The 12,237-nt window shown below is 56.2% G+C and overlaps 1 protein-coding gene across 5 annotated transcripts in view; it reads left to right on the top strand.

Moving 5' to 3' along the window:
* The window catches only part of KAZN (kazrin, periplakin interacting protein), a 1,019,918-nt gene that overhangs the window by 978,128 nt on the left and 29,553 nt on the right, over window positions 1-12,237 (top strand). For 3 of the 5 annotated variants that reach the window (XM_070252888.1, XM_023627332.2, XM_023627339.2), the window contains one exon: window positions 1,362-1,485. In XM_070252888.1, the coding sequence (XP_070108989.1) occupies window positions 1,362-1,485 (124 nt within the window). Of the gene's footprint in view, window positions 1-1,361; window positions 3,858-12,237 lie in introns of those variants that run through there. The other 2 variants (XM_070252909.1, XM_023627354.2) reach the window with 1 other exon arrangement.

Raw genomic sequence — 12,237 nt, 5'->3', positions numbered from 1 at the left:
ACTCGGGTCCTCCCTCCACCCCAGCTTGGCCATGACTTCGCCCCTTGTTCCCCTGGGCCCTCGGCAGCCCCCCTTCCATACTCGGGCATCCAAGGCAGAGAGGAGTTAAGCCATTACCCAGTCCCACATAGGTTGGTGCCTGGGCCAGGCTCAGCAGCTGGGTCTGCCTTTCCATGTCGTCCTCCCGACCTGTGGACCCACTGAGTGCATCACACATCTTCTGTCCTGCTGCCCTGGTGAGTGGCTTCTCCCAAGAGCCACAGGCCAATGACCCAGGCCATGGGCTCTTTGGGCCCCTGCTGCAGGAAACTCTCAAAAATTCATTTTAAACATTTCAGTACTTTATCATCAGAGTGACGAGGGGGCGGCAGCAGGGGAAACAACCTGAATTTGAGGGTCAGAAGGGGTCTCTGAGATCAGCTCTCTAGACGCGGGGCTCCCACATGATCTAAGCACTGCTCCTCTGCACCCGGGTCCTGGCACATTACCCCTGGAGATTCTGGTCCACCATGTGTGGGTTGAGGCCTGGAATTCAGGTAATTCTGATGTGTTTTGGAAAACATCAGTCTAGTCTAACCCTCCACCTTTTTGACGGGTAATGCCACCCCGTGTTTGTTTAAAGCACTTGACAGTTTGCAAAGCTCTCCTGCAGCCACCACCCCCTAATCTGTGTAGTTATCCCGAGTCAGGGGGATATCATCATCATCATCATCATCGTTATCCCCACATCACAGATGAGAAAACTAGGCTCAGAGAAGCTGGGGGCTCTCCAGGCTTCCATGGGTAGTAACGTAATCAGGACTGGAACCAAGCCCCAACCTCGGGGCTCTCCCGTGGCCAGTCCTGCTTCTTGCCCAGGGCCTTGAGGTCCTTGCCCTTGGCTGACATAAAGCTCAAGTTTCCTACTTGCTCGATTTCTGGACTCTCCCGGGGCCCCTTTTCCACGGGGCCTTTTTCACAGGGTACTTGTGCGCTTGCTGCAGTGACCCTGCAGACGAGCCTCTGGCCCGGCCTGTCTGAGAGGGTGGACATGTGCCTGCCAGCCGTCAAGAAGCGCTGGAAGGCTGTGCGCAAACCGAATTTAAAAGATAGTAGTACAAACACCCCCAGCTGCTAAAGGTCATTGGATGCTCATGCGCCAGGCCCTGTTCTCAGTGTTTCTCTCCTCACTGGCATCCCCATGGCAGTCTTGGGTGGGTCCTTTTGGTGTCCCCGAGAGGTTCTGGCATTCGTAATCACTGGGGGCCAGTCCCTCAGCCCTGGCCACCCCGCCCCTCCACCCAGCACTGTCCTCTGCGCCCAGCTCAGATTAGCTTTCTTCTTCTCCCCTCCCCCTCCGCCACGTGGCCCCGACTCTGCAGTCACTAGAGGATCTTGAAGACCAAAAACGGAAAAAGAAGAAAGAGAAGATGGGATTCGGCTCCATCTCGCGCGTCTTCGCCAGAGGGAAGCAGCGGAAGTCCCTCGACCCCGGCCTCTTTGATGGTACCGCCCCCGATTATTACATAGAGGAGGACGCGGACTGGTGACCCGCCTCCCTTCGCCTGCGGCCCGGCAGGCGTGTCTGTGCGTGTGGACGTGCGTGCGTGCGTGCGTGCGAGCGAGCGTGGGGGGGTGCGCGTCTGGGCATGCGTGGCGGTGCGTGTGCCCGCGAGCTCTCGCCCACGTGGGTGCTGGGTGTGGCCAGGCGCCAACGCACGTGTGACCCCGCCCCCTGCGCCGCCACCTCTGTAATTGATGTACATGCTACAAACGTGTGTGAACCTGTCAACTCTGTCGTCTTTGGAGCGATGCAGTTGTGTTGTTAATCTGGGTTTCTGTTTTTGGTTTTTTTTCTATGTTTTTCTTTTCTTTTTGTTTGGTTCGTTGGGTTGTTTTGTTTCCCCCCGTCCCCGCACCCCCTTCCTTTTTATGAAACTTGAAAACTTGAAGGACTGCTGTGTATTTGTAAATAACAAAACTATTGTGCACTCCGTGCTTGTAAATGTCCCTTGTCCAAACTGCTACTTCTGGAGCCCGTCCCCCCGAGGATGTGGTCTGTTTTTGATGTCCACCCCCCATCCCCACCCCGGTGTGAACGTGTGGGACCAGACCCTGCTCTGGGGCGCAGCCAAGTCACTTTAACTCCAAAACGCCATCCTCATCAGGGTAAGGTCTGCCCTCCGCAGAGGCTCGCGAACCCGACCAGGGGGTCCTCCTCTGGGCTCGGTTTGTCAGAGGTCAAACGGGCTCTTTTTAAGGGCCTGCCAGTTTTTAAATTGCGTTGCCATTTCTTTATGGAAAAAAAGAAAATTGTTCCATTTAATTTATTTGCACAAATGCAAAAGACTTATTCTATCTAAATTATGACATAAATATTGGAATGTCTATTTTTCCACGGGGCGGGTGGGAGCTGGTGTCTCTGTCGACTTGTCTGTTTTATTACTGTGCTGCTGCCACACTGTGCAAGGTAGAGTTAGGGTGACTCGGACCAGGGACCGTTGGACTCCAGAGCTTGCTTCTCTCCGTTCTTTCCTCTCTCTCCCGCATCCTTGCACCCTGCATGGAAGCGCGCGCCCCCTTCCTCCCACCCAGCTCTCTCCAGGCCTTTCTCTATCTATTTATTGATCTGAAATACAGAACACTGACCTCCGTGAGCAGAGCGCCTACTGCAGTGGTCACTTTCTCTTGGGTCTGTCTTTTGAGAGAGTTTAGACATGGAGACAGCCAGCCGCATGACCACAGGGTACGACCGCAGGGACCCTGGGCCCCAGTCGGTTCCTCACAGATCCTTGAGCGGCAGACGTTCCTCCCTGCAGCTGTGTCTTTCTCGTCCTTGGTTCATTCTGCACGGTGGCCAGGCAGGTGTCACTGGGGGAGGCGCCCGTCTCAAGGGGAGGGCTGTTAGGCACACAGGGTCCAGCACCGGAGCCTCTGCCCTCCTCATTCTGGTTGGTTCCCCCAGCCGCGCTGAACAGAATCTCTCGGGATCCCTCGGGCCCTGTCCTCCCACTTGTCATAGCAGCCTGAGCCCGCTCACCCCAGGAGAGAAGGGCTGGCAGGAAGCTCTGCCCATTGGGGGAGCAGGTTTGGCCCCAGGGCGGCTTCACCAGCAAAGGCACCGTGTGCATGGTAACACCAGGCCATGGAGACCACATGCACCTCCCACGGCCCAAAGCGACGTTCCCTCTCACCTGTGAACCCGCTCTGCTCCACCTTAACCGCTAATGCAGCTCCACTGACACGCCCTCTGAACAATAGTTGCGCTTTCTGCTAACAAGTAACATTTTCAGCTCTTACAAAGAAACAAGGGGATTTTAAAATGCTGGAGCATCTCTATCAGGATGGATAGGATATTTTGTCCCAAATCTCTCAAACAAACAGAAAAGCCCCAAGGGTGTCCCCTTTCCTCCTGCCTGGTGGGGGTTGGGACGGAGCAGGCAGGGTACCTCGTAAGGACCTCTCTGGCGGTCTTCGGCTAAGCTGTTGACCCGAGCCTGGCTGTGCGGGAGAGCGGCCAGAGCTGGCATCTCGCTCTACAGAGAGAGATTTTTAGAAAATACTTTTCTCCCCCATGAATTTCTTTTTTCTTTTGGTTGGTTTTTATTGTTTTCCCTTTACTTATGAGAAAATAAGATCGCAGCCACTCCTGGTAAGGATTTAGGAGTTCCTTCTCATTTCAGTTTTTGTAAATTAGGAGATAATTCTAAGAGTTACTAAGGATGATTTATTTAAGAGAACTACGTCAAATAGCGAATGAGTTATGGGTAACATTAGATGAAAATAACCTTTCCCGTGGGAAAGGTTTCTCGAAGGCATGGATGCAAATATAAAATATAAAAAAAAAAAATCTAAATAAAGCTTATTTTAAAATATTACCGAATTCGATGTTATTTGATTGCTTCTATCTGGCTCCGGGTGGGAGGCAAGGCCCGGCCTGACCTGCGCCCTGGAATCCCAGGGCTGGGTCCTGAGGGGCTGAGGGCAGGGGCCGAGGAAAGCTGGCTGGATTCTGGGCCCGTGGAGGGTGGCCTCCCAGAAACATCTCGTCTTTGTGGCCCTGACTGTAATTTGGAGGAGCTGCCGGCCTCCGGGGCTGCCCGTGGTCCTGTCACACCACCTCCGAGCCTGGCGCTCCGGCCCTGCCTTCTCCAGCCCAGCGGCCCGGTCAGCTTTCATCTGCTTCCTTCTCCCCCCAGCGCTCCTTCCAGAGGCCCAGAGGTGGGGCCTGTTATTTCCTGCAGACCCCAGTGGGCCGCTGCATCGTCCCAACCCCTCAGCTTCCCTGGGACTGAAAGGAGCTTAAGAGAGAAATCGAGGGGGCCACAGGGCATCCCTCACGAAGCGCAGTGGCCAGGCTTTTCTGAGCCCCGTGAGCCCCCCAGACACAAAGTCGGGACCTCCCCCAGTGGGACTCCACAGTTTGGTCCCAGAAGAGGCCGCCCCGATACCCCAGTCCCTGCTCATAGCCGGTGCCCTCAACTTCTGTCTCCCAACCTAAAAGCAAATCCTCTAGCAATAAGACTGATGGAAATTGGGCCTTTTAACTCCCCTGTCATTTCTGCTGGAAGAAAGCTCAAAGCTCCAAGCTCCGTGATGGATAGACCATGCCGAGAGGTTGTAGAGCTCAGGACTGCGAGGAACTTAGGAGCATCCACCCCAGCAGTTCTCAACCTGGCCACACATGAGAATCACCTGGGGAGTTTTCAAAAAAAATTACCGATGCCGGGCCATACCCCTGAAGCAGAATGCTGTTCAACCTTCTCAGATGATTCTAAGGTGCAGCCAGGATTGACAACCACTGGGCTTGTCTTGAGGGAGGGCAAGCGGCCCAGACATGTGCCACTGCTCCCCCTCTCTGGCCTCATGCAGACATCATTAATCGATTAAAGAGCTCTTCCTCCAGCCCACAGTGGCCTCTGATTTCTTCACTTTAGCCACTGCCAATCAGTCAGAGGTGGTGTCCCGGAACTAACCCAGCCCCCCACACTGGACACGTGGGGAAACTTTGGCCCAGAAAGGAGTGACTTGGCCAGGATCTCAGCTCTCGCTCCTACAATCCTGTGACCTTCTCATGGGCCGGGTCACACCTTCTTCAAGACTTCTTAGCTCTACTCAGAAGCCACACTGCCTCCTTCGTTAATCTTCTCTGAGACCTTGCCCCAAATGGTCCGACTTCAGGTGGCACCGGTTAGTCAGAAACTGTAGTAGGGCTGCCCAAGGCATCCAGCGCCAGTGTACAGCTGCACAGGCTGTGAACTGCATTACTCTAGAAGGCACTACTGTGTGAATGGCGCCCTGAGTTGTGCAGTGCACCAGCTGTGTGGCTGTGCTGTGTGGCCCTTCTCTGTGCTCTCCCACCCGCGCTGGCAGGCTCCAACAGGTGTAACCTAGTAACAGTAATAACAATAATAATAATACCTAACATTTATTAAGCCCTTACCATGGGCCAGGGTCCATGCTGCGCACTTTACACGTATTAACCCAGTTAACCCTCCAACAGCCTACATTATCGACGAGAAAACTGAGGTTAAGGAAATCGTCCAGGGTCAGGAACTAGTAAACAGTGGAACTGGGCTTCCAGCGTCGGGGGTCTGTAGTGCCCTGAGCCGCTCCACCGTCCAGGCGGTGAGAGGCTGGGACCAAGCGGGTGGGCGTCTTCGGTGCTTCAGCCAGGCCTAGTGTGAACCTCACCCGACCCCCACCCTCGCCCACCAGTGGCCTCTGGCACAGCGTGGCACTCCCTTGCTTTTGTGACCGAGCCTATTTCGCCAGCCATTTACCCCTGACCCAGAAAACCTGCCCCCAGAGAGGCGCTGGCGGGGAGGGCAGAGCAGAAACTAGCGTTGTCGGCACTAGTCTGCCTTTCAGGCAGAGGGTCACCTCCACGTGTCCCGCAGTGCCCCCCCCACGCTGTCCCAGAACTGCCGTATCCCAGGGTCAACTCTGCCCCCGACACAAGGTGGGGGTCCCCTCCTGGCCACAGGATGTGCCCAGGGGCCCGGGATCCGCCCCACCCCAGTGCCCTGACGGAGTTGGGCTGCTCAGCCTGGGCTCCCGGGGAATCCGGGTGCAGGGGGGCTGCAACACGGGGTCATCGGCCCCTTGACAACATGGCTTTAAAGGAATCCATGGGCCCTCTCACCAAAACCCTGCATTTTCCCAAAATGGGCCTCACAACCTCCCACGCCCAGCCTGTCTGCTCTGAACAAGTGGCTCTTAGGCTTTTTTGACTCAAAACTCACTAGATGGGGCAAAACATTCCACAATCCCCGACTCCCACGTGTCCCCCTTTTCCAGTGGGAGAAGAACCTGGTGACGATAAGGGATCAAGAGGGAATACAGATAATTAACTTACAAAAAGATAGATTCCCAATTTTATATTATGAAAGGGTGCCCTATGAACTTAAAACTAGCTAAGGGGTTTAGTCTTGACTGTATGTTAGATGGTGTTTAAATATCAGAGTCATAGCGCATCACCCGTGAAGTGTCGCTGTTCCAGCAAATTGAGGATATAAATCTCGGTGGCAACTGGGGTATGGCTAGCCCATCCCCGACCCGCACCTGCACGGTGCCTTAAAGCCCAGTTACTGGAAAATCTGCCGACGGGAGCCCTGCGAGCTCCCAGGCTCTGCCCACCAGCCCCAACGAGCTACATCCCCGAGAAAATTGTCCCCAGAGGATTGATCTTTGAGAAGCAGGAACAGCAGCAACTGAAAACCTGGACCTGTTCTTCCTAAAAATGGCAGGACCCGCGATTACCTCACAGGTCCGTGGGGGAGCCTTGTGACCTCATCAGGCCCTGTGCAGCAGCCGTGCCTCCGAATCAGAGTCCCCAGGAAACCGGCTGACTGCTCGTTGCATTTCTGAGCTTCAGAGTTTGGAAATCTCTGATTGCTTTCTTAGTGGGTTACCCGTAAGGAGCAGTTCACTGCACCAAAGCAAGAGAAGCTATAAAATTGCATGCCGTGCTCCATCTGGAGGACGCTTGCAGCCCGCAGTCGCTCCAGCTCTGGCCCTGCATCCAATTTCAAGGGAGTTGTTTAACCGTGAGCCTCAGTGTCCTCATCTCAGGAACCGGTGTAACTGCACTTCCGTCTTCGTAGGCTCAGAAATGAGAGCTGGGTGTGTTTTAGAGCCTGGAAAGGGCTGGCCCTGGGCTGCTTTTCCTCCATCGGAGGTAGGAAAAAAGTACAGAAGCAGCTTCACACACATCCTGAGCCCAAAGGTGACTCGATCAATGCTTGTCCCCAGGGGTACGATCAGTCATGGGACTGTGTGAACCTGACATCCCTCCAGCTGTGCGCACGCACGGTCCTCAGAGTCCAAACTCAGCTCCCGTGTGGCTTTGTGGGAGAGTCCGGGCTTCTCTGCCTTGGATCGGACGCGCTTGTCATGTTTGCCCCCAGAATCCACCAGCCTGACGACGCTCTGTCTTTCCAGAGGCCAGAAACACACTCTCTGCCGCGGCTGGCGTGGAGAAATTTAGACCGTGGAAAGTAACTGGGCCGCCCAAGTCTGGGTTCTTCCCACAGAAGCCCCAAGGGTCACCGTGCAGGAGACGTGTGTCAGAGCCCAGGGCAGGCCTGGTCTGGCAGGAGGTGTGCCTCGAACTCTGCAGATATTCACTCATAGAATCCTTCCAACCAAGATGAATACTGTTATCATCCCCGTTTTACAGATAAACCAACCGAGGCACAGAGAGGTGAAGTTCTTGCCCATGGTCGCACAGCTGGGAAGAGGCAGCATTGGGATTCACCTCCAGCAGCCTAGCTCCAGAGCCTGTGTTCTCAGTAACGGGGCCTCTGCTCAGCCACCGGCCCCCAAGTTCCCCCCGAGGGACAACTGATCAATGGGAAGCTTCAGAGAACTTGAGAAAGCCTTACTAGCCCTGTGCAGGCTAGCTCCTTGGGACTCAGTTTCTCCACCCAATAGAGGAAGAAATTGGAATAAGCGGGAGTTTGCAAACTGTGTTCCATGGAACCCTTGGGGGTTCCTCAGAGGTCCCTCAAGAGGTTGCCATAGCTGGTGAAAGGACTAGCAGGCAAGGCTCCAGCCCCACCTTCAGCCAGAAGCTCTGCTCTTATCTGTCACACACTGGACCTCTGTGCACGAGTCCATTGGAAGGAGCCCATGAGAGGAAAAAAGTGAGCAAGAGAGGAAGAAAAGGAAGGAGAGGGGGTTTGAGAACCAGGCATAGATCAGTAGTTGTCAGACCTGACCAGGCCTCGAGGTTTAAGGATGCAGATTCCCAGCCTCCATCCTACACCTACTGACGTAGAAGGTCTGGGGGTGAAGGAGGCCCTGGGATCCGTGTGGAAGTGGAGCAAGCTCCCCACTGTGGGCTCAGTTGCAAGAGGTTACGTGGGGTGATGGCGGAGGGCGGCATCCTGCCCGTGGGTTTTAGCGCAGACCTGCCATTGGGAAGCTTCCCCAAGGGGCCCTCATAGGTCCGTTGAGACCACCTTCCTGGGGCAGCCCCAGGGCCCCCTAGGGAGGGAGGAGCCACAAGCAGCCCGCTTAGCAGAGAGCCAGCAGGGCTGGTGCGGTGGGTGTCTGCTGCCCCCCAGGCAGCCTCAGAAGCTGCAGCAGTACCTCTGTTAGAGTCACAGAGAGGGTCCCAATCTTCCTGGTGGCACGCAGCCAGGAAGTGGCAGGGGGAGGAGTGGAACCCGGGTGAAGTCCATCTGGGCGTGGCGTCCACCATCTCAGACTTCACCCGACCCATGGCCAGCAGAGGCTTCTGTCAAGCATCGGGTGACCCGTTGGCCTTGGCCTGGGGCCAGTGGTGCCCCGTGGACACTGGACGAAGAGCCCTAAATTGGGCCCAAGGCTGCCCAAGCCGTGCTCTAGGGAGCGGCCTGGCATGGAGCTGCAGCTGAGGGCCCGCAGGGCTCTGCCCAGACCCCAGCCTCGTGCTCCTAAGGAGGCCCCGTCCGCTCCACCCCAGAAGCCCCACCGCCTCCAGCCCAGTGCACTCAGGAGCCCCAGGCCTGGCTCTGGGCTCCCCGTTCCCAGCTTGGTCAAGGACTTGCTGTGTGACCATGGACAAATCAGTCTCCCTCTCTGGACCTCAGGCTCCCTCCAAAACAGACCAAAGCAGTGATTACCCACCTGTGCCTGTGGAGTCTTACAAGTCCCTGGTGTCCCGGCCACCTCCTCTGCCACACTCGCCACCCTTCAGCCCAAAGCTCCAGTTTATTTATCTTATAGATGTGATGTCATTTGAACGAAGGTTCTGCGAAGTCAGGGCTGTGTGAAGACCAGGGGTTAGGTCATCACTAAGCTCCCTCCAGGGCCTGCCTGCCTCAGGCCTCCTCCTGCCCCCTGGGGAGAAGTCACTCCCCCTGGGCCCCCCAGACTCCCCCACTCACCCCCCCGCCCCAAAGAGGGAAGGTCCAGGCCCCCTCCCTGCTCAACCCTGGCAGAACGGGAAATTGGGGGCCGCTCACAGGCCCCCCAGCTTCTGAAAGCCTGCAGGTCGAGGGCCAGAGACCCTCCCAGGAGGCCACACATGTCCCTGATGAGCCACAGCAAGACTACATTGAACATGCCCCTTCCGGGTCACAGCCCTTTACAGTTTACAGCTCTTTCACAGGCAGACTAGGGTCGAGGTTAAGAGTATAGATTCTGGGCAAACTCTGGGTTCAAACCTTGCTCCTGACATTTGCTACCTGGTAACTAGCCTTAGCCTGGTGTGCCTCAGTTTCCTCCCCTGTACACTAGGGACAATAAGATACTGTCAGAGGGCAGCTGCAAGGATGGAATGCGTTACCACGTGTAAAAGGCTTAGCTCGGGGAGCAGTGTTGTTAGCCACGATGACCACGATGACGATGATGACAGTGATCTCTTTCAGCCTCTCACCAGCCCTGGGAGATGGGCAGGACTGGCCCCTTTACAGATGCGAAGACAGGCCCAGGTGGGTTCAGCAACTCGCCCGGGCTGCTGGGGCCAGACCAAGGGTAGGACCAGCGGAAGCAAGGGTTTTAGAGCTGAGAGGGCTCGTAGTGGCCTCTCACCCACTCCGCTCCTACTGCAGATGGAAGGGACGTGCCCACAGCAGAGCAGAGCAGAGCAGCGGTGGCTGAGCCAGTTCCGGTATCCAGCCTGACTCCCAGGCCAGTGCTCCGAGCTGCTGCAGACCACAAGATTCAGCTGGGGAAAAAAAAATCCCTGGGTCAGTAAGTTTTGGAAATAATGCATAGTGTCTTGAACCTTAGAGATCGACACAACGCCTTAGCTTATGAAGGCTCTGACAAGTTCTGCAATGAAGAAAAATATTTCACTTTTTCTACCTTGTGTTTCCCAAACTCAATTGACCACAGAACCAGGCCTTTTTTTCTAGTTCCATGGAGCGCCCTCTGGGAATATTGGGTTGGGTGACTCCTTCAGCCCCTTTATTCTGTGCTTGGAGGGGCTAAGTCAGTGGTTCTTTGGAAATCTCTAAGCATGCCACATTTCTGACGTCGTTTAGCCATGGAAAGTTCCTGCGGCTCATGTGGGATTCCCCTGTGCCTTAAGAAGTGAGGCGAGCCAGGTACGAGGCGAGGGGGAGCGTGGACCTCTCTACCTGAGCATCCGCTTTGCTCAGGAAGAACTTGAGTCGTGTGCAGCATCCGCAAAAGGCAGAAGGGCCCCGGCAGGTTGGCTAAGAAATGCCAGTCCCAGGGCGTCCATTTTGCTGCTGCCCCAGATGGCAAGTGTAGACAGAGGGGCTGAGTCCATTGCCCCAGGGCCCTGGGCAGGGAGAGGAATGGGCACACCATCCCGCCAGGACATCTGGCCCCACCTGCCTGTCACCCCCCAGCTCTGTGCTGCCTTATTGCTTTCCCTGGGACAGACCAGAGACCCTGGAGTCACATCCAAATTGGCTCCATGCCTGCACAGTGCCCGCTTCCATCCTTGTTAGGAGGCCCATGTCTCTGGGGTGGCTTGGAGCCTGTGGTCGGAGGCACCCAGGCCAGGGAGGGGAGAAGGCTGCCTCTGACAGCTGTCACTGCAGGGGCCAGAGCCGTGGTGACCGGAGGAGGCTCTCTGAAGCCAGAGGGAATCTGAGGGCCGTCTGCAAACCGAGGGTCGGAGATCACAGGCCCGGGGCACCGACCCGGCTCGAGTGTGCGAATCATCCTCAGGTTCCCTCCGTCCCTTCGTGTGTGTGCAAGAAAGACACACTCATTTTAGCAACAGTCTGAACCCAGCAGAATGGACAAAAACCAAGCAATGTAGGCAGGGGCGTCGAGGAAAGACCCAGCCTATGGAGCCTGACCCCTGGGTGTCATCCGAAAGCCGGCACTCAGCTGGGTGACCTGAAGCCAGTCACATAGTCCCCTTGAGCCTCAGTTTCCCCTTCTGTAAAGTGGAAATGAATCCGCCTGCCTCACAGGGCTGTTGCAGAGAGGAAGGGATGAGTAGCTGGAAGCGCCTGGCATCCCCTGTGACCCCGGCTCATCTCGGGGCTGCAGGAGCCGGGGTGAGAGGCGACCTGGGCAGGAGGGGGGAGCCCCGGCTTGGAGCCCCAGCCGCGCTCTCCGGACACCCTGACTGGCATTTCTGAGCTTCACTTTCCTCCTCCAAAGACCCACTCAGAGAACCCCTGACTCAGTCCCTCCGAGCACAGAATAAAGGGACTGAAGGAGTCACCCAACCCAGTATTCCCAGAGGGCGCTCCGTGGAACGAGGGAAAAAGGCCTGGTTCTGTGGTCAATTGAGTTTGGGAAACAAAAGGTAGAAAAAGTAAAACGGGCCTCTGGGGACCCTGTGTCCCCTCCCAGGGCAGGATGCAGGTGGGGTCGCACCCGCGCATCGTAAGGCACCAGCAGCATCCTGACCGCGGGGCTCCGGCGGAGCAGGCAGGACTCTCCCGGCTGCTGTTTCAGATCAGCTCCGACAGGCCCCACTGCAGGTGTCGTGGGTGACAATGACGGGGACCCACCTCTGCAGGTGCCGTCACGTGCCAGCGCTGTGTGGGCACTTACACGCCTCATTCCCACCATCCCTCGGACCCGGAGGCCTGTGGGGCCGGGCTCAGAGGTGGCCAGGGAGGGCGTGCGTGGGGCTGCGGGCACACCCAGCTAAAGGAGACAGGGGCTCCAGTGTTCGAGAGCTCCTGATTTTTCAGGAGAAGCCAAAAATGTCATGTAATAAACTCAAAGTCTTTCATATAGGCAACTAATTTTTTAAAACACGGTGTCCTTCGGGAGAAATATGTTCCATGGCCCAAATTTGTCTCTGGGCCACCAGTCCTGCCCCTCCAGTCT

Source organism: Equus caballus, chromosome 2 (assembly GCF_041296265.1).
Source record: "Equus caballus isolate H_3958 breed thoroughbred chromosome 2, TB-T2T, whole genome shotgun sequence".
Taxonomy (NCBI): Eukaryota; Metazoa; Chordata; class Mammalia; order Perissodactyla; family Equidae; genus Equus; species Equus caballus.
Note: the sequence above shows the minus strand (reverse complement) of the source record. Positions and strands in the feature narration are given on the sequence as shown.